This window comes from Drosophila persimilis, unplaced genomic scaffold, assembly GCF_003286085.1.
Source record: "Drosophila persimilis strain 14011-0111.01,24,50 unplaced genomic scaffold, DperRS2 tig00000000-arrow-pilon, whole genome shotgun sequence".
In the NCBI taxonomy this organism is placed as follows: domain Eukaryota; kingdom Metazoa; phylum Arthropoda; class Insecta; order Diptera; family Drosophilidae; genus Drosophila; species Drosophila persimilis.
Window position 1 is genome coordinate 857,719 of NW_020825288.1, and position 20,094 is coordinate 877,812.

General features: G+C 45.0%; 8 protein-coding genes across 10 annotated transcripts in view; 2 read left to right on the plus strand and 6 right to left on the minus strand.

The window, feature by feature from the left end:
- The window catches only part of LOC6594903 (protein similar), a 64,116-nt gene extending 56,693 nt beyond the window's left edge, over positions 1-7,423 (minus strand). The window contains exon 1 of one of the 2 annotated variants that reach the window (XM_026987135.1): positions 2,237-2,949. In XM_026987135.1, the coding sequence (XP_026842936.1) occupies positions 2,237-2,727 (491 nt within the window). In that variant the 5' untranslated portion in view covers positions 2,728-2,949. Of the gene's footprint in view, positions 1-2,236; positions 2,950-6,694 lie in introns of those variants that run through there. The other variant, XM_026987132.1, reaches the window with a different exon arrangement.
- A 275-nt stretch (positions 7,424-7,698) lies between these two features.
- On the minus strand, positions 7,699-8,260 carry LOC6594902 (mitochondrial intermembrane space import and assembly protein 40-B). Its single transcript, XM_002020466.2, has one exon. It carries the CDS (start codon positions 8,247-8,249, stop codon positions 7,764-7,766), a length of 486 nt encoding a protein of 161 aa, XP_002020502.1. The 5' UTR covers positions 8,250-8,260; the 3' UTR covers positions 7,699-7,763.
- Positions 8,261-8,781, minus strand: LOC6594901. The gene is made up of 2 exons (XM_002020465.2): positions 8,637-8,781; positions 8,261-8,580 (listed from the first exon to the last, which is right to left on the minus strand). Exons 1-2 carry the CDS (start codon positions 8,666-8,668, stop codon positions 8,277-8,279), a joined length of 336 nt encoding a protein of 111 aa, XP_002020501.1. The 5' UTR covers positions 8,669-8,781; the 3' UTR covers positions 8,261-8,276.
- A 154-nt stretch (positions 8,782-8,935) lies between these two features.
- Positions 8,936-9,477, minus strand: LOC6594900. The gene is made up of 2 exons (XM_002020464.2): positions 9,413-9,477; positions 8,936-9,351 (listed from the first exon to the last, which is right to left on the minus strand). The coding sequence occupies exons 1-2, from the start codon at positions 9,442-9,444 to the stop codon at positions 9,045-9,047; spliced, it is 339 nt and encodes a 112-aa protein (XP_002020500.1). The 5' UTR covers positions 9,445-9,477; the 3' UTR covers positions 8,936-9,044.
- A 191-nt stretch (positions 9,478-9,668) lies between these two features.
- On the plus strand, positions 9,669-11,554 carry LOC6594899 (DNA repair protein Rad51 homolog). The gene is made up of 3 exons (XM_002020463.2): positions 9,669-9,812; positions 9,888-10,444; positions 10,519-11,554. The coding sequence occupies exons 1-3, from the start codon at positions 9,747-9,749 to the stop codon at positions 10,901-10,903; spliced, it is 1,008 nt and encodes a 335-aa protein (XP_002020499.1). The 5' UTR covers positions 9,669-9,746; the 3' UTR covers positions 10,904-11,554.
- Positions 11,392-13,429, minus strand: LOC6594898 (PC4 and SFRS1-interacting protein). Of its 2 annotated transcripts, XR_003409339.1 has the most exons (3): positions 12,659-13,429; positions 11,778-12,600; positions 11,392-11,708 (listed from the first exon to the last, which is right to left on the minus strand). XR_003409339.1 is itself a non-coding variant. In XM_002020462.2 (2 exons), the coding sequence occupies exons 1-2, from the start codon at positions 13,355-13,357 to the stop codon at positions 11,842-11,844; spliced, it is 1,458 nt and encodes a 485-aa protein (XP_002020498.1). In that variant the 5' UTR covers positions 13,358-13,429; the 3' UTR covers positions 11,392-11,841. The 2 variants fall into 2 exon arrangements, 1 of the variants encoding a protein (XP_002020498.1); XM_002020462.2 differs by having other exon boundaries at positions 11,392-12,600.
- Positions 13,430-14,880: 1,451 nt separating this feature from the next.
- LOC6594897 (dual specificity protein phosphatase 18) lies at positions 14,881-18,202 on the plus strand. Its single transcript, XM_002020461.2, has 2 exons — positions 14,881-15,380; positions 17,417-18,202. Exons 1-2 carry the CDS (start codon positions 15,262-15,264, stop codon positions 18,009-18,011), a joined length of 714 nt encoding a protein of 237 aa, XP_002020497.1. The 5' UTR covers positions 14,881-15,261; the 3' UTR covers positions 18,012-18,202.
- LOC6594896 (solute carrier family 25 member 51) lies at positions 18,162-19,882 on the minus strand. The gene is made up of 3 exons (XM_002020460.2): positions 19,220-19,882; positions 19,016-19,145; positions 18,162-18,962 (listed from the first exon to the last, which is right to left on the minus strand). The coding sequence occupies exons 1-3, from the start codon at positions 19,759-19,761 to the stop codon at positions 18,624-18,626; spliced, it is 1,011 nt and encodes a 336-aa protein (XP_002020496.1). The 5' UTR covers positions 19,762-19,882; the 3' UTR covers positions 18,162-18,623.
- Between the last annotated feature and the right edge of the window lie 212 nt (positions 19,883-20,094).

A 20,094-nucleotide genomic window follows, 5' to 3' on the forward strand; every position in this document is an offset into this window, starting at 1 on the left:
ACTCTCGGATGGAATTCACTTTCAGGTTTTCCAATTACGATATTTCGTACCATGTAAATCTTTATTAATAGTTGAAAACCCTGAAACCATGCAGATATCGATAACACTTATCGAACTAGATCTTCCTACTAATCGCCGATAGACTATGCCGACTAACTGCAAAAACCGAGACAGCCCTATGGGAAAAGCATGCAGTGAGAGCGAGAGGAGGCTATGACGAAAAAAGGCATAGAAAGGGTACTCCACACTTCGTTGTTCAACTTGGAACAGAGCTTTAATATCTTGTTTCTTTTCGGACAGAGAATAAGAGAAGCAACCGATAAGTAGGGATTTTTCATTGTCAATCATTTTCCATCGGCTGAGGGGAAAAATACTCAAAAAAAAAAAGCAGAAATCGAGGAGAATGAAGCCTGAAATAAATGAAATGCAGCAGCCGCCGCCTTAGATAACTCTCGTATTATTTCAGAAGCCTATCAGTGGAGTATATTCGTATATTTTGATTATTTCGTGTATAAATAAATAATGTTTGTGCGCCAGAAACACGATAGCCGCGCGTGGGAGTCCCCCCATAGAAAGCGAGCGAGCGAACGGCTTCGACTGCATGCTAATGGCCTGCTTATACGGGGGACAGAGGGGGATAGTGGGGGACAGTGGGGGAGCCATTGAATGCTCATTAGAACAGAAGCAAATATTTTGCTTTTAAATATTCAGAGAGTGCCGGCCAGCGGGCGGAATGGCATTGCCATTATTGTGGCTGTGGCTGTTGCTGCTGTTAAGTATTTCCGCTCCAAAGCGCAGCCCCAAGGGGATCCGAAGGGGGTCCGATCCATGCTCCAACCGCGTGGTTACAGACCAGAACGAAGCGAAACGGAATGCTAGGCTCCAGGACAAGCCTTGAACCCTCCCACCGGGCGGGGATCGCGCTCTTCGTGGAGATACCGGGCCGGGCCGTGCTGCAGCCACTTTGAAATACAATCGGAGGCAGCCGTCTCAAGGTCATGCGGCAGTAAATAGCGGGAGCAAGAGGTCGGGGACGGGAAATGTTTGGGCGGAGCATAAATCCATCGCGGGGGTCTGCATCTGAGGGTATCTGTGGATAGTCGAGTGCGGTGTCGGCGATAACCGTGGTGTTGCACTGTACGTCAGTGGTTAGTTGCCATCTCATTAGCATTGAGACTGGGACTGGCAAACACCACATTTGCGGGCCCGAGGCGTGTGCAAAACGTAAACACGAATCTCATTTCCATTTCTGGCATCGCACTGGACGCCGCCTGAATGCAGAATGTCTCCAGGGAAGATCTGCGTCAATCCCCAAAAGAGAGGGAGAGAGATTGTTGTAAACGGAGACGACGGGCGGCCTTCCTTTGTTGCCGAAGTGCCACGTGCCCCAATAAATCATTTGGGAAACACCCAGCATACCCGTACAATATAGCGATCGAAGTAGATAACAGCAGTTCCACAACAAAAGAACACCCGCCATTCCGTAGAGTGGAAGGGTATATCCGATCATATTTATTGGCATAAGGAATATTCATGGAATGCCACAATGATTTAGGTGTGATATCTGCTTTCTGAAGAGCAATAATCCACTGATCTTCGAGGTCCTATAATTAGGTTTATTCTACGATTCCACCAGAACCCATTTACTGCCCCGGGGGTATAGTAAATTGGAGAGTATGCTAGTCCCTCATAGGAGGCTCTTTTCGAGAGCATCTTTGGGCGTGCAACACTCGCGAATGTGCCCCAGGATATAGTAGATTCATAGCAGGTATTCCTTTCTAGGATTGCATCTCTTTTCGAGTGCCTCTTAGGCGGTATCTAACAGTCGACTATAGAGCTCGCTCTCTTCGATTGTTGAATTCTTTTATCAATCAGAAGATTGTGGGAGCAACTGAGGTATTTAAAGCACCCCCACCGTTCTTGGAAGCAAATATAGACCGCAATGAGAGGGAAAGTTCCCCCCCCACACACACACCGCGTCTGTTCCGTTCCGTTCCGTTCCGCTCTGTTGGGGAAAACCTAGCGCGGACCTTGACTCATTGGAGCCTCAATTTTCAGCCTCCATCTTGCTGGCAGTCTGCGTCTTCGTCTGCGTCTGTGTGTGGGCATTCGTATCAAAATATTATTGTATTATAAAACGAACAACAAATAAGCATAGATAAGGGGTCTGTTCCGTTCCGTTTCGTTCCAACAGGTTCCCTTCGTTGGGGCTTGGGGCTGCTTCTCTGCCACTTACATAAAATCCTCGATGTCCACAAACTGCGAGAACTGGCAGGGCTGGGTGTCCGTGGGGGTGTAGCCGTAGCAGTAGGCGTAGCTCCAGGGGCGGCGGCTCTCCCGGCACGGCGTGGAGACGTTCAGCAAGCTGCCCCGCTGTTGCTGCTGGTAGAAGGCATCCTGCTGATGCTGCCCCTGCTGGTAGGGATGGTAGCGCATCCCCCCACTGGGACCCAGCATGGCGCCCACGAAGGGGCGCTGCTGCTGCACCATGGAAGGGTCTGCTGCATTGTAGAAGGTGCCGTTGTTGAAGTTCACGGCGGGCTCATGGATCGGCATGCGGCCGTACACCGAGCCATTCCCGAGGGGCAGCTGCTGGCCTGCGGCTGCCTGCGGCTTCAGATCGCAGTCGAAGAAAGGATCCTCGCCGTAGAAGGAGGTGGAGGAGACGGTGCTCTCGCCGGGACAGGAAAAGTCGCAGTTTTCCCAGGCATTGCAGGAGTTGAACATGGAATCTTTCGCTGGAATCTCTCTATCCGGCTATGCCCATCGATGATTCCGCACCCAAAAAGCACTAACGCACGCACACTCACACACACACACGCGGGCGTAGCTTCCACTGCTCTGATAACGTTACTGATAATGGCGCGTGGATTTAGTGTTATTTTGATTTGGCTTTTACTTCACTTAACGTTTTCTTTAGGCGGAGCGACTGAAAACACGGCGTACGGGAGTCCGGACTGCGAACGAGCGAAAGGTTCCCTGGCTCCCGAGCTACCATATTTATACCCGTTCCGGACGGACCCCGAAATCGCAATTAACGCGAGCGGGACAGAGAGGGAGAGAGTCTGACATTAGTGTCAGATTTTCTGCTCGTATCAGGCAGAAGTTCGCTATCCGGACAACTGCGCGGCTCCGATAAGATAAAAGAAACCGAAACGAATGGAAAACAGAACAGAATTCCGTAGTGGAGCTGGAAGCTCGCTCACCACCCGCCCTCCCGTTCAGGGAGATAACGCCGCCTGGTCGGGGAGGGGCAGGGGTGGGGGTCGGTAGCGAATTCAAATTGGAGGCACATAAATTACAACTAATATCAGTCCACGCCACTTGTCTGTTTGATAATTAAGAGCCTTCGTGCAGCGTGCACCGTGCGCCGTGCGCTGCGTAGCATACTTTGCAGCGTGGCCGGAAAAGCCCCAAAGGATCGCCTCGGTTGAAGCTGTTGCCAGGATGGAGCTGTCTGTGGCATGACTCACCCCGCCTGCAGTAGCACCATCCACCATCCAGCAACAAGACAATGACTAAATATTTTGACGGACGCACGGACGGGCCGGAACGGGCCGGGACGGGCGTGTCGTCTGACGAATCTCTTGCTTCGGCGGAGAGCACAGATTATAATTATCTATAGAGCATAATATAGTTAAATATTTAAATTAGTTTTGCAAACATGATGCGAGTAGGAAAGTGAAACAACGAGATAGCAGCGACGCGGCATCGCATCGCAACTAGAACTAAAACGAAAACTAAAATTATAACCGAAGGGCGGGAGGGGGGTAGGGACTGACAGCCCGGGGTCAAGAGCCCAACGTCTCCGGCTAAGGGAAATTATATGGTCCGTCCTGGATGTTTGCCTGAATGCTACAATGCTGTCAGTCATGGCTGAAAGCAGCATAACCCTGGAGTCGAGTTACTCCTAATATATTTATTATTCAATGGAAACCTATATATCATTCAAGTTTCATCTCAGAGGATCAGAGGATATATGTACATATAACAAATTTTTTATTAATTTATTTGTCCCACTGTAAGCCGTCTATGCGCAGGCCACACACACTTTTAAAGCAAGCACACGCGGTGTACGCATACACGAACATACACGTTTGGACATGCACCACCCCGATCTCCGTGTATGCAATAATGTTGTGTGTGCACAATATGCATGTACACGCACACACAAACCGATTTCTCGAACGCGTTGAAGGGGCATGAGTGTAACTGCGATTGGATGAATACTGTGGATTAATGCAGGCTTAAGCAACCCTCGAATTTTGAATGATCAGAAAAAACGTATTTTGTACAACTTATGGTTCATTTTCACACATACATACATATGTACATACATACTATATAGTAGGTAATAATAAACTTTCCCTGCCAGCGAAAAAAAGAATCATAATTTACACCACAAATCTTACGCCAATTGCGATGTGGGGCCGAAGTTTGGATACCCTACAACAGCAGGCATAGCGATCGGTTCATGGATGGGTGTCCCTTTCCTTTTCTTTCATTCGCTTGCCCTCGTGTGTGCGTAGCAAACTTCTGATACGAAGCGTAATGGCCCGAGGGACAGGGAGATTAAAAGGCGATTCCTCTGCCGCTGCATCATCGCTGGCTCTGCCGCTGCACCAGGTTCCATTTAATCGAAAAGAGCAGCAGCAGCCGAGAAAAGCAACAACAAAAACAGAAACCGAACAAAAAATACGAGAAGACGAGGAAATTACCAACAACAAAAACTCCACAAGACCTAATGCGGGACACAAACAATACCTCGCACGCCTCTCTCTCACTCGCACTCCACAATCCAGTGGGCTGATTCCATCCTCCATTCCCTCCCCGTGTCGTCTCATTTTTAGTTCGATTGCGCAAAAAGTAGGTCGTCGCTGGCCAGACAGAGGCTGCTGCTGCTGCTGCTGCGGCGGCGGCCCAGCAACAACAACAGCGCATATCATTTAAATATTTTACAATATACGTATGCACATGTACATGTATATGTACATATTACATACAGATATGTGTGTATGCATGTATGTGCGTGGCATTTGTATGGTGTGTGCGTGTGTTTTACTTTTGTGCGTTGGTATTGGAATTTTATTTATTGTTGAGTTGTTTTTTTTTTAAGTCTTATGCGTCGTTTTCTGCGCCTTGTCTTTGCTGTTTATTTTGAATACCTTGGCAAAAGCGTGTAAACGAATTCAAACATACTATTTCTATATAAATAATTCTCGTCTCCCCCCTTCTATTGGACCCCATGTTTATACATACTTCCCTTGCGATTAAGGTCGAGATCAGAGCTGCACTGGTGCATGTTTCGGTCATCGATAGTTGATAGTTTCGATCAATTGAAATCGATTGACGCTCGTTCCCTTAGATTCCATTAAAGACTTCCATTAGCTTTCACTAAAAACAATGGGCAAATAGTAAGTCAATTGGAGGTGTATGTGCGATAGATGGATAACCAGTTCGGAATGAATGGGGAAAACTACTGCCGCAGTCAACCGCTTTTCAGCTTTTCAGAGTTTAGCTTTGCATTGACTTTGCATTGGGTTTCCAGTAGCCTCACGTCACGTAGGCCTGAGCCCACGATTTGGTAGAGTGTAAATGTTTTAAATAAAACATAAACTTAACATTTTATGCGATCAACAAAGTAAACTTTTAAGAGGGGCGTGGCCAGGTGGAGGAGGCAGGCCACAGAATTCGAAAACAAAACACACACGAAAAAAGAAAACAAAGCACGCGGGGAAAAACAGGTTGGTTTTACAATGTACTAGGTCGGTATTCAGTGGAGTGAGGGGTTGGTTGGGCTGCGTGGATCGACATAATCGAACACAACAGGTTTTTCTTTTTCTCTTCTGATAAAAATAGTCCAAAGCACGGTTCAGGAGGCAGAGAAACAGAACAATGCATTGATCTAAAAATAAAGCCAGGACCCCGCTGCTCCTTGCCGAGCAACAAGTGCTGCCTCCTTGAGTATTTCCGCTTCCAAAGTGCGGTCGTGGATTGGTATATCGTATCATATAATGACGTGCAAACTGATACTATCCAATCCGATCCGATCCATGCATATGCATCGTGGTAGCGATTTCAGTTTTGTCTTTCGCTCGTTCAAGGTCAGGGGTCTCGGTCATTGCGTTCTCTTTTACTCGGCCTGCCTTCGCGTCACAAGCTTGTATAATTATCGCAAATGCAAAATTAGTCGAGTGTGTGATTGATGATTGGTTTTAGTTTTCTATTATTTCCCCCCTTTTATTTTGTTTTGTTTTGGATCGTTCGTCAGCAGCCACTGACGGACGCGCGATAGGAAAATCATCCTCCTATCCTATCCGCTCCGTAGGAAATTGATGCTTATCCGATGGCAACGATCGGTAGGGACGTACCACCACCCATCCACCTGATTACCAGATGAACGACCTTCCAGTCAGGACCAGTAATGATCGATAGATCGCCGATTGATAATAGCCTCCATTCCATTCCCATATCTACTACTTCCAGTTTTCAAATATGTACTTGTGCAGAAAAACGAGAGGAAAAAACGTGACGATAGCAATAGAAGGCGACCGCTACGACGCCGCACCAGTAGCAGCAGCAGCAGCAGCGGCGGCGGCGAGAAAAAGAAAGCAAGAGCTTATGCAATAGCAAAAGCAACTGATTTAAAGACATCCGATTGGTGGGTGATTGGGCGGGACGCTTGGGGACTCACCTGCGTTTCTCCTTGGGCTTGCCGCTGGCAGTCAGGTTCGATCCTGATCCTGGAGAAGCCTTGGCTAGCGCGCTGCCAGTGGCAGAGATGCTCGAAGAAGCAGCAGCGGGGTCGGCGGCGTTACGCTGTTTTTGCGCCTCCGCTGCCGCATCGATTGTAGCAATTAACGAAACCATTTTGTCTCCAATGATCAAAATGCAGCAGCATTCAAAATCTGTCGATGTGGAGAATGTGGTGGTTCCTTGATTGTGTTGTTGTTCCCTTAGTTTTCTTGTTGTTATCGGAGTGTTTTCCCCAGTCTCTTTTTGAGACTCTTCGTTGTTGCTTCTGTTGCTTTTGCTGTTTTGTTGCTGTTCTTTTCTTTTTATTTATTATCGCGTTCGGTGTTGTTGTTACTTTTTTATGTGTATGTTTTATGAAAACTAGCTGAAATTCTCTATGCGCGTGTATGTGTGTGCGTGTTGTGTTGTGTTGTGCCCGATTGGTGCCACTAACACATTCACATTCACAGTCACAGTCACTGTATTTTCCTCTTAAACTTTTGAGATATTGGGTTATTGCTATTATTTAATGCCCCCTGTGGACTTTCTACTTAGTTTTGCATTATTTCTTGCACGTCAATTACTTATTTCTGAACAAAACAACTGCTGACACGAGCACAAGGTTATTTTGATGGCACTTCGAGTATTATTATTGCACTTTGAAGTTCTGCACGGACTTGATATTCAACTCGCGATCTAACATCTCACATATGAGATTTATATGCACTTTATGCATTTTACAATGCGCTTACAGCATTTTTCGTCACGAAATTAATATTTTTACGTGTTTATATGTCAGCTAGGGATGTAATTTTAATATATCTATGTATCGATATATTTTGATAATATATTTGCAGACGATATTTTTCTTGGACGAGCGAAAATAGTACTATCGATGGTTTTGTGAAAATAAAATATTTGTATAAGAATATTTTCAAAATATTTTATTTTTAAGGGAGAATCTTTTTAGGGACTTTCGGCATGTTTTATTTTTTCCAGAAATTTCCATAGTAATCATAAATGTTGTCTTATTGAGCCTTCTCTACCGCCGAGCTGGTCTGCGACGGCACAACTTCAGCGGGTGGAGCAGGTGCCCCACTTTCGGCCGGCTGATCCTCCTTGACTGGAACTTCAGACGAAGTGTCAACGGGTAAAGCATCAGCCAGTGGATCATCATCGTCATCATCGATGCCGCCATTGGCTTTGTTGTAGACGGTGGGATAAAGCTGGAAGCAGTCGCGCATTTTGGTGAAGGCCTCAAAGCAATCTGATCCCTTGGGCTCCGCTTTGCTGTACTGGAAACAACTAAATGCCTCGCGAAAGTCAACGCCGCACGGTCCTGTGGCCATACCTCCCAAGCAGGGACAGCTCCAGTTAATGTTGCCGTCCTTTGTGATTACGCCCTCAGCCGGCTCTGGCGCCGGCAGCTCAATTGTGCTTGGAGTCGCATGGTCTTCCTTGGTCACGAAGATAACCTTGTCCTTGCCGAACTGTTTGCAAAATGAAAATGACATCTTAATGCCTCCCTGCTAATAATTTCACTAAAGTTTGACGACGTTTTCGTCGTTCTTGCTATCAAAGTCCAGCTGATTTTTTGATGCGTTTAGCACCTGAAAGTGACAAGGCACCTCCTGGTAGTGGCCTATTAAGGTAACAGCAATACGCGCGCGCTCAACGAATTCTTGAGGCACTCGCAAGATAAGTCGTCGTTCCGCTGCACTGAATTTCACAATATCCAACGATGTCTTGCCTCCGATTTCTCCAAATAAGCTTTCCAGGGAGTTGAGAATGCAGCCAATCAAGTAGCCAGGCGTCAATACAATAGACTCGGTGTCACGAAGTTTTCTGTAAATTCATTGCCACTTGCATTATTTACGAAAGATGCACGTGTTTCTACTTACAGCTTAACATCCAGGTATTGGGAATCTTTCATTCTTTGGTTGGCGCTGTGATGTTCCCGAACACGCTTGGGGGGGACTCCTTATTCATTAAAGTTCGGTTGAAAACTTGTTAAATGCCGGCGTATATTTTTTATGTAATTTTTTGCTTTTCACGTTGTGTCAAACAGCTGGATAGGAGCGATAGGTAGACAGCGATAGACGATAGCGAAGCCAGCGATAGATAGCAGCTAAAACGCGCAGAATTTAAAATCGGAAAACAATTTATTAATTTTACAATAATTCAAATCTAATTGTGAATGTTTAATGTAACCGATTTAACATGCCGAAACTGTGGAAACTATTCATTTTAATTGGAAGTGTCTGTCAGATCGTTGATCAGGAGCTGGAGTACAGGACGTCGGCTTACTTTCAACATCTCCGAGCTGCTTTTGCGGAAATATCCTTGTCGAAGTCTAGAGCTGTCTTAGAGGTGCCTATCACTTGAAAGTGGCAAGGTACTTCCTGGTAGTGGCCTATCAACGACAGTGCGGTTCGGGTCCGCTCAAAGAACTCTTCGGGAACACGGAAAACAATGCGCTGCTGCTTGTCACAAAATTTAACAATGTCCATGTTGGTCTTTCCTCCCAGATCGCCGAAGAAACTCTCTAGAGCGTTTAGAACACAGCTACGAAAGAAGATGGGTGTGAAAATAATAGCCTCGGGGTTGCGGAGCTTTCTAAAAACAAGAAAAATTATTATATTATAGACAAGGAGCTGACGTTTATTGTCCCACTCACAGTTTCACATCAAAATAATAATAGTCACTCATGATTCACGCGATATTGCTTGATCTCTGTGCCAGTCATCAATATTGTTTTCACATTTAATTTAATCTGTATCATATTTTTGAACGAAAAAGCTACGTATGGTACTTTTAAGTGTAATGATATCTAAACATCATGTTTCCTAGATGTTTTACTGTTAAACATCGAAAACAATTAATCGATGGTCTTCCACCTCTAGCACTCTGGACAGCCCGCGCTTCCCTTTGACGAAATTTTGACCCAGAAATTGAGAATTTAAAAAAAAGAGACTCGATATATAGTTGTCGACTTGTACATTGGGGCCAAAATGGATGCATTGACGAATTCGGTGGAGGAAGAGGAGAATGGCCCACTAAATGTCACGAAATTGATTGTAAGTTGCTGTCGATCGGAGATCTAGCTGCACCAAATCATAAGCTGTATTTATTTATTGACGAATCAACGATAGGGCGGCAGTATAACTGCCAAGGACATAAAGCTACTGCAGCAGGCAAGCCTTCACACGGTGGATGCTGTGGCCAACGCGACGCGCAAGCACCTACTGGCCATTCCCGGCCTCGGTGGGTCCAAGGTGGATCAAATCATTTCCGAAGCCTCAAAAATGGTGCCCCTTGGCTTTCTCAGTGCCCGTACCTTCCATCAGATGCGCGCAGATGTCGTTATGCTGACAACTGGCTCCAAGGAGTTGGACAAGCTGCTTGGCGGCGGCATCGAGACGGGTTCTATTACTGAGATCTTTGGCGAGTTCCGCTGTGGCAAGACTCAAATCTGCCACACCCTGGCAGTCACCTGCCAGCTGCCCATCAGCCAGAAGGGAGGCGAGGGCAAATGCCTGTACATAGACACAGAGAGCACCTTCCGCACGGAACGTCTCTCGGCCATTGCCCAAAGGTTCAAACTGAATGAATCCGAGGTTTTGGACAACGTTTCCTGTGCCCGGGCCTACAACAGCGATCAGCAAACCAAACTGTTACAAATGGCTGCGGGCATGCTGTTTGAAACCAGGTATGTACGCATCTAGAATCCATCTGGGATCGTGGCCAAAGAATCCTAATTTCTTATTGCTTCTAAACCTCCAGATATGCCGCTGTTATTGTCGATAGCGTCATGGCCCTCTACCGCTCGGACTACATAGGACGGGGCGAGCTGGCCGCCCGGCAGAACCACTTGGGATTGTGCATGCGGCAGCTTCAGCGCTTGGCAGACGAGTTCGGGGTGGCTGTGGTCATCACCAACCAGGTGACAGCCCAGCTGGACGGCGGTGGTGGCATGTTTGTTGCTGACGCCAAGAAGCCGGTGGGAGGGCATATTCTGGCGCATGCCTCCACCACTCGACTCTATCTGCGAAAGGGCAAGGGGGAGACGCGCATCTGCAAGATCTACGATTCCCCCTGTCTGCCCGAGTCGGAGGCGATGTTTGCGATTCTGCCAGACGGCATAGGCGATGCCAAGGAGGGGCACTGATTATTATACTATTAGCTTCTTAAGATCTACTATACTATGTACATGTGCTGCAAGCAGGTGGCCACTTTCAAGGAACGATTAATTGATTAATGAATTTAAATAAGGCATTTCTCAATTTATTTTAATTGCTTAATTATGAAATCAAAAATGAAATATTTTTTTTTATCAAAGATCACTTAATGGTTGCTTCACTGTACTGCGTATAGGTCGGAGTTACGCGGAAATTCCATGATTATTTTACGTGTAGGTAAAAACAGTCTTCGGTTAGAGGCAGCGTTTTCTGACCTGACCCACACGAGATAAAAGACAAGATGGAAAAGCAGCGGATGCCGACTACGCTGATTCTAGACGAAAGGCAGAAGAAAAGCGCTCGCAGCAGAAGCAGCAGCAGACTGTACGCATGCTAGGAAACACGTGTCGGGTCGCCTTCAATAACAGTAGATTGGTAGAGGTCTGGCCAGATAAACGAAAAAGATTGTTTATTCGAGTAATTTACGTATGTATCATCTATAGCTTTATTCTTGATCAAACATTTCTACACACATAGTAAATAAAATTTTACGGATCGAAAGATGTGAATGTTCATGGTTCACTCATCCATTTATCCAATAAATTGAAGATGATTTCACGTCGAGAGTCGTCGAAAATGAAGGCAAATAAGGAAGTTATTTCAAATAAGAGTCTACTTTTTGTAATCTGATCGATTACACAATAGAACTTTGCTTTGTGTTGTTTGTTGGGTTCATCGTGTTCTGGAGCTGGAGCTCAATTGTGCTGGATTTCAGCTTCAGCCGCTTAGGAGTAACTAAAAAAATTCATTATAGTCCAATACAGACACGCAAAATTCATTGTATTGCGGGTGCGAGTGTTTTACCTTATTATATCGTTGGATTATGGAGTAGTAACTGGCGCTAAAACATTATACTGTATTCTTTACTTTAATCTTTTTTAGCGGTAGCTGGGATATTGCCTTGCTTGGCCTCAACGAGACTGTTGTAGCCACGCTCGTTCATCGAGACGCGTAGGTTCTCATTCACGTTTTTTGTATAGCTCTTGTAGATTTTGACCTTCTCGCAGAACTCCATCCAAAAGTTGTCTTCCTCCGACGCCGAGTTGAAGAGGCTCTTGAACCCGTCGTATATGGTCGAGGACACCTTACGTATGATCTGGGCCTTCTCCTTGAACTCGACCTCGTCGGAGTAGTCCATCTTCCAGAGGTCCAGGTTGCCGACATATCTGCGCAAACGACGCATTATGTCCACGCACTCTGGATTGCGCAGCAGCATCAGCTTGGTCAACTCGACGTCCTTAAACTGGTCCAGTATCTCCAGACATTTGCCCACATTGGCTCGGCGCAGTCCCAGGCACTCGCGCAGTTGCTGGGAGAGCTGAATGAAGTCCCGCTCCATGAACAAAGCGTCCTCGTGCTCGATGATCTCCTCAATGAATCGCGCGGCCTCCTGCTTGGGTATCTCATTCCGAGTTGGCTCAATGATGATGCGCCCGGGCAGGCTGTCGGGATCGAGCTGCCCCGACTCCAGCTTCAGCTTCAGGTCGTAGGCCTCATTGCGTGACTTATCAATCCAGGACTGCTCCGCAGCGGCACTTTCGAATCTCTCCGGCTTGTTGTAGTTGATGTCGATGCCCAAGCACTTGGCTGTCGGCATATATACCATCAAAAGGTCATTCTCTTTATTCTGTGTGAAGGAAACCCAAATTAATTTTGCACGAGTATGACTTTTGCGTGAAACTTACGTTTGCTGGGCGCGAGCGCTTTTGAATGGGTGTCACGGCAGCGGTTGGCTTTGACTTCTTCACTGTTTTCTTGGCCAAGCTGGAGTTGGCTGCTGGTGGTGGTGTCGATGTCGCAGCTATGCCTTCCGGTGGGACGCGCCGCTTTTGCGGCGGTGGCCCGTCAGCCGAATCGGTGCCGGCCTCCTCAGAGTCTCCGTCCACATGTTTCGGAGCCCCCTTCGACTTACGTGAGCCAGCGGCTTTCTTTTGAGTGCTGCTGTTTCCGACGCTTGAAGCATCCGCAGCAGAAGTCTCGGCCGCTTCAGGAGTCGGAGTTGGAACTTCGATTGGTGTTGGGTTCTTCGACGGGATGGGTGTTTCGGTGGCCGAGGTCTGTTCGTCGGCACCGCCATCATCGGGGTTTGATAAATCGATCGGGGCCGAGTCCTCCCCCTTGAGTGCGCTTTCAATCTGGTCCATTGCCTCGCTGAACTTGGCTCGCTTCATATTCTTGTCGGTGGCGAATTTCTCCTTGTTCTCAACATATGGGAAGAGGTCCTCGATTTTTATATTGGCGGTCTCCCCCGTGCCGTAAAAGTAAACATTGTACTTTTTGTTGATATACTTTGTGATTTTTGCTGGCCATGCCGGATAGCCCTTAACCTTGGCAAACACCAAATCGTTAATGCTGAACGATTTTCCACTCTTTTCTTTACCCATTTTCGCCGAAATGTTAAGGAAAAACTTCTAGAAATTAGTTTGTAAGCTAAAAATTGGCGTCGTCTGTCACCGCGGATTTCTGTTAACCCTCTTAACTCCCCTCTTTTTAAACAGTTTAACGACTTGAGGTTAATGGCGGCAAATATAGCTGATTGTAAATTCTTCTTGTAGATCCATTCCACCTCTTCTCTGAAGTTCTCTGAAAAACCGCGATATCTTTCACCTGAACTTGGCTAAAATAATTCAATTTCTATTATTTTTGGTCGAATAATAAAATACTCCCTTGGCTGACAATGGGTTAATCGGACGGACTTATCGAATATATACCGTAAATATACTGACGAATTAAAGTTTTATTTTACAAATTCTTCGTTTTTGATATTCCGTGAAATATTACTAGCAATATAGAATATTTAGCCATGTCCCTATAACTTTATCCGATTAATGAATCAATTTTCTACTTAACTGGCTTATTTTAACCACTTGCTTTTATTGCATTTTGCGTAAAAAGAGGTTTTAGCGAAAATGGTCAAACAATTTAACGTAATAAAACGTAAGAGAAAAATCGTTCCTATTGATCAATTTTGATATTCCGTTGAATAATGCTAACTAATTAAAAACTTTAGCTTTGCCCATATCATTATAGGCCATTGATGAATACATTTTCTACAAGATCAACAACTTTTAAGTACTTGCATGTATTGTATTTTGCCTACAGCAAGGTTCAAACAAAAAAGGTCAGCAAAAACAGTGGCAACGTAAATGAGTATGAAATGTCACGTCAACCGGAGTTTGGTCATGGGTATACCATATTTGGTTAATATAATATGAAGAATCTGTTTTAAAACGTAAATTATAAAGAAATTATCTCAAATTGATATGTTTGAGACGTATTCATGCATTTGATTAGTTTCTTCTATACATATCCTGATCCCGATACCCTTGGTTTCTGTAAGAAGACCACAACCTTCAAAATATCGTTGAAATATGTAGCTTTAAAACAGAGGCTGACTAGTTTCTGCATTCATTGGAGCCTGAGATGACAAACTTTTTGGCAATTCTATAACATCCCTTTCTCCAGGGTATGCAAAATGTTGCTCAATCTGCGTCAACATTTTTTCGGCCAATATAGAACATTTAGCCATGCCCACATAATTTTATCCAATTAATGAACCTATTTTCTACTTGACTTGATTTAAATACTTGCCTTGTTTTCCTGCTCCGGAGACTGCTCTGATTGTTTTTGCCTCAATCTTATAGCCTAAGCTTTAGATATCGGAAATTTTATCCGCCAAAACGCTATAAGCCAGTGTGTGCATGTTATTAGTATGACCAAACTTGGTCGATTCTTGTTGACTATCGAATTTCAAATTAAGCTATCGTCGTTTATTCAAAAACATAAGTTTTCAAACTGTATTGTGAATAGAAATAACAGTGTTAAAATATTTGTCAAGGCAATTAGTTAATTTAACATGTGCTTGGCCTACCGGAATTCGATAAATCACCCATTTAATCGCTGGCATCGTTCCCACAGGTGAAAGGTTTGTTGGCAGGCGCCAATTTACCATTTCCACCCACACCCACAAACACATCACCTTTACGCACCTATGGACTGCTTTATTTAAAAAAAGCATTTGTTGTTGGCTGAGCTCAGTCGTGTCTGCGCTGCGAGAGAAACATCATCTAGCCAACATCAATAAGCCGAAACAATAATTTCCCGTCGGAATCTCTCAGAACTTCCATTTGTTTACTGAGTCACGAGAGGCCAGAGGCCGAACCAGAAAGAAGAGCACCAAATAGTTTTAACATTCGGCCTGGCCTGGAATCTGTGGAATTTGTTGATTGCGAAGCGTAAATTCGTTTATTAAGTGGCGTGAAATTTCGTTCGCAATATAAACATAAACATGCAGGAGCTAATAATTGCTCCACACGTTCCCGGCAACGGAGGAGGAATTAACAATGTACTTCAGAAGGTGGTCGTCGCATATGATAAAGAGAATATTGAGAGCGAAAATGGCAAAAAGTGAGTCATACATACCTATAGATATATATACATATGTGTATATTTTTTAAGCTTACATTTAACGGAAAACACAAGTCAAGGTCGCGCTTATGTCACGCAACCTATTTTTTGTTGCGACTCTGGGAGTGCACCACTTGCTGTGGCGCAAAACGTATCGTAACGGTATCGACACTGCTTGAAATTTGAATTACAAATCTAAAAGTTTTTTTCATTTTTGTCTGTAAAAGTAATGTTCTTTGGAGTGTTCTGCCAACTTATGTATGTGTGTATGCACCCACCGAATGGTGCACATGCATTTTTATAAACTTATTTCATTCTTTGAACTAAATTCCATACCCGAATGCCGATGTACCACATGTTGCACATTGCCTTTTCTTGCTACTATTCTCCTATTTATTCAACGAGGAAATCATCCATATATCGAATGAATTCTTCGAGAATGCAATGCAAACTTTATTTTGATTTTGCTTGAGTAGTATATACATATTTTTGGGGCCGCATTCTTGGCATTCTTCTCAATCAAAGCCCCTGACTCTGACAATTGAATTCAAGGACACCATAATTGCTTGAAATTAGTCATTTATCTTGGGGGAAGGTCTGTCTACAGGTCTACAGGTCTCGTCTCTGTCACAATGCTCATTATTTTTGGCAATCGAAATATCATGCAAAGCAAGAGTTTGGCCAAGAGGTAAAATATGATGAGTACCCATCCAGACTATAGCGAGGTCTATAGAGAAGGCCTAATACATTAACTTTAGGATAGCATATGTGATTAGCCTAGTTTTCCCTATCCCCATGAGATTAAGAATGCCAAGACCCAAGAGATCTGAAATTCCTTGACTCGATTGGAGCAGATACATAAATAATGGAAATGAAATCGCTGATGTGTTTTTGGATTTTTTATTTTTGCACAAAATCATTGGTCGGTGCGAAATATTTTAATTTCGCTTATTTTGAAATCAAAAAAACATTTTCGACGATGCCAGTGGTTTGCTCTAGTGAAAGTGACCGATGATTAATATTGGCCACTTGCCAGCGGAATTTGTGATTATTATTTAATGACGACGAGAAGTCGCCGTAAACATATAATAAAACGAAACAAAAATTCGCCACGCACCGTCGCACAGACCCTGGCCATACTCTTACAAGCAGCCACCAGCGTTTCAGACTCGATTCTGCGAGGAGAGAGGCTAGAGAGATGCCCAGAGATGGCCAACCCGTTGAAAGGGTATACATATTTTGGTGGGGTCTAAAAATAGGTGCAGTTTTTGATTTTACACATTTACATTCCTCAGTGGGCAGCCTTTTTGGAGGGCGATGACAGAAGCAGCAGCAGGAAGGAAGGTGGTGCCAAAGAGAATTGGGCACCTTTCCATTTGATCTCCGCTGACAGCCCAGGGGGAAGAGGAGAGGAGCTGATCTGATGGATAGTGCCATGGTATGGCTTTATTTCAATTATTGAGATGTAATTGCATTACTGACAAACGGGGAGGACAGTCCGAGAGACTCCCCTCCCTGGCCGAGCAGATGCGATGACTGATCTTTTTGTTTAGCCATTCGCCAAATATTTCGATTCTATTTTCATATGCACTCCAAGGAACTAATTATAAACAATTTTCGAGTTGTACGAGTGTATAGGTGGATACACAAATACCTATACGTGTGTTTAGCAAATGATTATTGTTTTGTAGAGCTAAAAAACGATGACGTACTGCGTAGGTGCTCTGCTCTGCTGTGCTGTGCTGGGATGGGATGGGCCGGGATGGGTTGGGATGGCATGGGGGATGTGTTGTTTAAGTTCCCATTCACAAAATTACGCAGGCTGGGATGCTTCAGGCTGAAAGCCTGCACGGCAATACGCAAATAGATATAGATAATACCTTCCATTTGTTTATGCGATGTTTGTATTTCGCGTAACACCAAATTGTTCGCTTCTCCTTTGTTCGAATGAGAAATGTTCTTTTGGTTTTTTTGTTGTTTTTATGAGGTTGTTTACCCACATTAATAATGGTTCTGTTTTGTTGTTTCATTTGCAGTTCACAGGCGGGGGCGGAGAACAGCACACCCTACCCAGGACTGTCGCGCCTAACCCCCTCCCTGATCCTGTGCGGGGCAGCGGCTGTGGTGCCCGCCTACATGGACAAGCTAGGAGTGAGTTGCGTCATCAATGTGGCCCCTGAGCTGCCGGACACTCCCCTATCCAGCGTGATGAATCCTCTGTACCTGCGCGTGAATGCTCAGGACCGTTCGGAGGTCGACCTGGCGAAGCATTTCGATGAGGTGGCCGACCTCATTGAGGAGGTGCGTCTGAATGGGGGCGTCTCTTTGATCCACTGCGTGGCGGGGGTCAGCCGCTCGGCCTCCCTCTGCCTGGCCTACCTGATGAAGCATGCGGGCATGAGCCTGCGGGAAGCCTACACGCACGTCCAGTCCATTCGTCCGCAGGTTCGGCCGAACTCGGGCTTCTTTCAGCAACTGCGTCGCTATGAGCAGCAGCTGCGGGGCAGCTGCTCCGTGGAGATGGTCTACTTTGCTTCTTTGGACAAGGAAATACCCGACATTCTGGAGCCCCAATACAGGGCAATGGAGGACTTCTACCAGAGATATCGCAGCTCGCTGAGGAAACGCTAGATCCCGGAGCTGCGTTGCGGGGGCCAAGAGACATTTCGTGATTTGTGATATGTGAGAATTATGGGTAGAAATTAGATGTAGGTGTAGCACTAGTTGCTCAAAGATGACATTGTAATGCTGAAATATATATATATATAGGCTAGTGCTTGATTTCGATAATTACAAATACACTTTTATTTAAGAACATTAAATTCACAGAGTAAATGTTTTTCGTAGTTTAGTAATTTCAATGAATCACAAACGTCACTAGCAAACACGATGCACAATGCATGTGCAACACAATTTAGTTATATATTCAACTGGATTCTGGTAGTATATACATACACTAGTATATACAATTTTTGTTTCCTAACTAAACTGTAATCTTGTAGTAGGGTTGGGTTAATTTAAATGCTGACAAAAGCCACACAGAACATTTTGGCTTATAGGATGTGTGTGTATGTACAATAATTACCTAAATCTCAGCCTCTCGGCATAGGCGACTTAAAAGAGACTTAACACGAAAGAAAATTTGCTAGCTAAAAGGCAGAATTAACAGAGTTTTGTGTGTGTGTACATTCAGCTTTGGAGTACATGCAACCAATACATAATGCAACCTCCTTTCGCCTCACCTCACTTACTTGAAGATATCGGAGATGTGTGCGGCATTTGTGGTATTTGCGGTTGCTCGTGCATCAGTTTTTTCAGGTTCTCGTAGGCCGTGTTCATGATGCCCCAACTGATGAAGGAACGTGCCGTGTTGAAGGCGCAGCCGCGGTAGAAATTCCCAATGCGGCTGTCGCGTTCGCGATAAATTCTTTTGCATGCATGCCAACTGCCCTCCGACCGATGGCCCATGTCACTTTGCAGCGATACTTTGATCACATTGAGGGGGTAGAATATTGTGCTGATGCTGGCACCGATGACGGCTCCTGCTATGAATTCCTGGGCAGTTCTGCTGGACACCGATTTCTAAATGGGCAAGAGTCAGTACTTCGTGCAATTAAAAAAAGGAAAGTACTTGCCCTTTTGGGTAACCGAGCGCTGGCCTCTTCTCTGAGCACAAAGAAGAATGCATTGGACAGTCCGTTGCGCCAAAATACTGGTTCTATACCCCTGTAGAGCTCCCTGTATCCATGATGGGCCACTACATATCTGCATAGGGATTCAAATATCGCGTTTCATTATTTGCTATATTGCTTCTATATTGCGAGTGCTGCGGATCTCACCTGAAAGCATTTGAGGTATTGGAGAAATGTTGATGGAATTTCGAGTCCGCCAGCAGCGTTTGCACGCGTTCAAAGGGCAGGAGAATGGATTCAGCACTACCCGCCACTACGCCGGCAATCACCTTGGCACCGTAGTCATTCAGGCGATAGTCTTCCACCAGATATCTCCTCGTGCCATCAAACACTCCAAACATTATGGACAACGAAATGGTTTTCTGTGCCAATGGAGGCAGCATTCCTCGGTACAGAAAGCTAAGCCCCTCATGCCGCAGCTGACCGAATGCAGATTTGATGGGCACGCCATGAAGCATTTGCCGAAAGATCATTTTGTAGATGGGATATGTGGCGGAAATGTTGACAAACGCTGCTCCGCATCCGCAGGCGAACTCCTCCCACTGGAAGGCGCCAAAGAAGCGCTCTGTGAAGATGCTCGCATGGCTAGATGATACACCCAGCTTTAGTGCTGTGGGTGGTGGTGCTCTTCTTGTTGTTGTTTTTGTTGCGTATGCATTCTGTGCCTCGGAGTCATCATCGTCTTTCATGTTGCTACTGTAGTGGCTGGTGCGATAATGTGTGCAATTGTCACCTCGCTACCATTGTTTACAGTGGTAACTCCGCACACCTAACACTCGGCGTGTGATTTGTTTGTTTTGATTTTTTACTAAATTATATAATAAAGAACCACGGTATTACAACTAGGAATGCAACGTGCTATCGAATTGTCTGTATATCGTTTGATAGTTTTAGAATCGATATATCGATACAAGATTAAATGTAATAAACTAGTTGTAGAGTGGTTTTAAGGGTTGTAAACAATATAATTGAAATTTTAATTGTAACATGGCATTTTAAAAGATGTACCTCTTACAAGAATT

Excerpts from the sequence above, each read along its gene's own strand:
- LOC6594900 (XM_002020464.2), bottom strand. The coding sequence starts at position 9,444 with ATGAGTGACTATTATTATTTTGATGTGAAACT. Across the intron at positions 9,352-9,412 it reads TATTATTTTGATGTGAAACT|AAAGCTCCGCAACCCCGAGG; the intron begins GTGAGTGGGACA and ends TCTTGTTTTTAG.
- LOC6594897 (XM_002020461.2), top strand. The coding sequence starts at position 15,262 with ATGCAGGAGCTAATAATTGCTCCACACGTTCCCGGCAACGGAGGAGGA. Across the intron at positions 15,381-17,416 it reads GAGAGCGAAAATGGCAAAAA|TTCACAGGCGGGGGCGGAGA; the intron begins GTGAGTCATACA and ends TTTCATTTGCAG.
- LOC6594902 (XM_002020466.2), bottom strand. The coding sequence starts at position 8,249 with ATGTCATTTTCATTTTGCAAACAGTTCGGCAAGGACAAGGTTATCTTC.
- LOC6594901 (XM_002020465.2), bottom strand. The coding sequence starts at position 8,668 with ATGAAAGATTCCCAATACCTGGATGTTAAGCT. Across the intron at positions 8,581-8,636 it reads CAATACCTGGATGTTAAGCT|AAAACTTCGTGACACCGAGT; the intron begins GTAAGTAGAAAC and ends ATGAATTTACAG.
- LOC6594898 (XM_002020462.2), bottom strand. The coding sequence starts at position 13,357 with ATGGGTAAAGAAAAGAGTGGAAAATCGTTCAGCATTAACGATTTGGTG. Across the intron at positions 12,601-12,658 it reads AGCGCTCGCGCCCAGCAAAC|AATAAAGAGAATGACCTTTT; the intron begins GTAAGTTTCACG and ends TCCTTCACACAG.
- LOC6594896 (XM_002020460.2), bottom strand. The coding sequence starts at position 19,761 with ATGAAAGACGATGATGACTCCGAGGCACAGAATGCATACGCAACAAAA. Across the intron at positions 19,146-19,219 it reads AATACCTCAAATGCTTTCAG|ATATGTAGTGGCCCATCATG; the intron begins GTGAGATCCGCA and ends ATCCCTATGCAG. Across the intron at positions 18,963-19,015 it reads GCGCTCGGTTACCCAAAAGG|AAATCGGTGTCCAGCAGAAC; the intron begins GCAAGTACTTTC and ends TTGCCCATTTAG.
- LOC6594899 (XM_002020463.2), top strand. The coding sequence starts at position 9,747 with ATGGATGCATTGACGAATTCGGTGGAGGAAGAGGAGAATGGCCCACTA. Across the intron at positions 9,813-9,887 it reads TAAATGTCACGAAATTGATT|GGCGGCAGTATAACTGCCAA; the intron begins GTAAGTTGCTGT and ends AATCAACGATAG. Across the intron at positions 10,445-10,518 it reads GGCATGCTGTTTGAAACCAG|ATATGCCGCTGTTATTGTCG; the intron begins GTATGTACGCAT and ends CTAAACCTCCAG.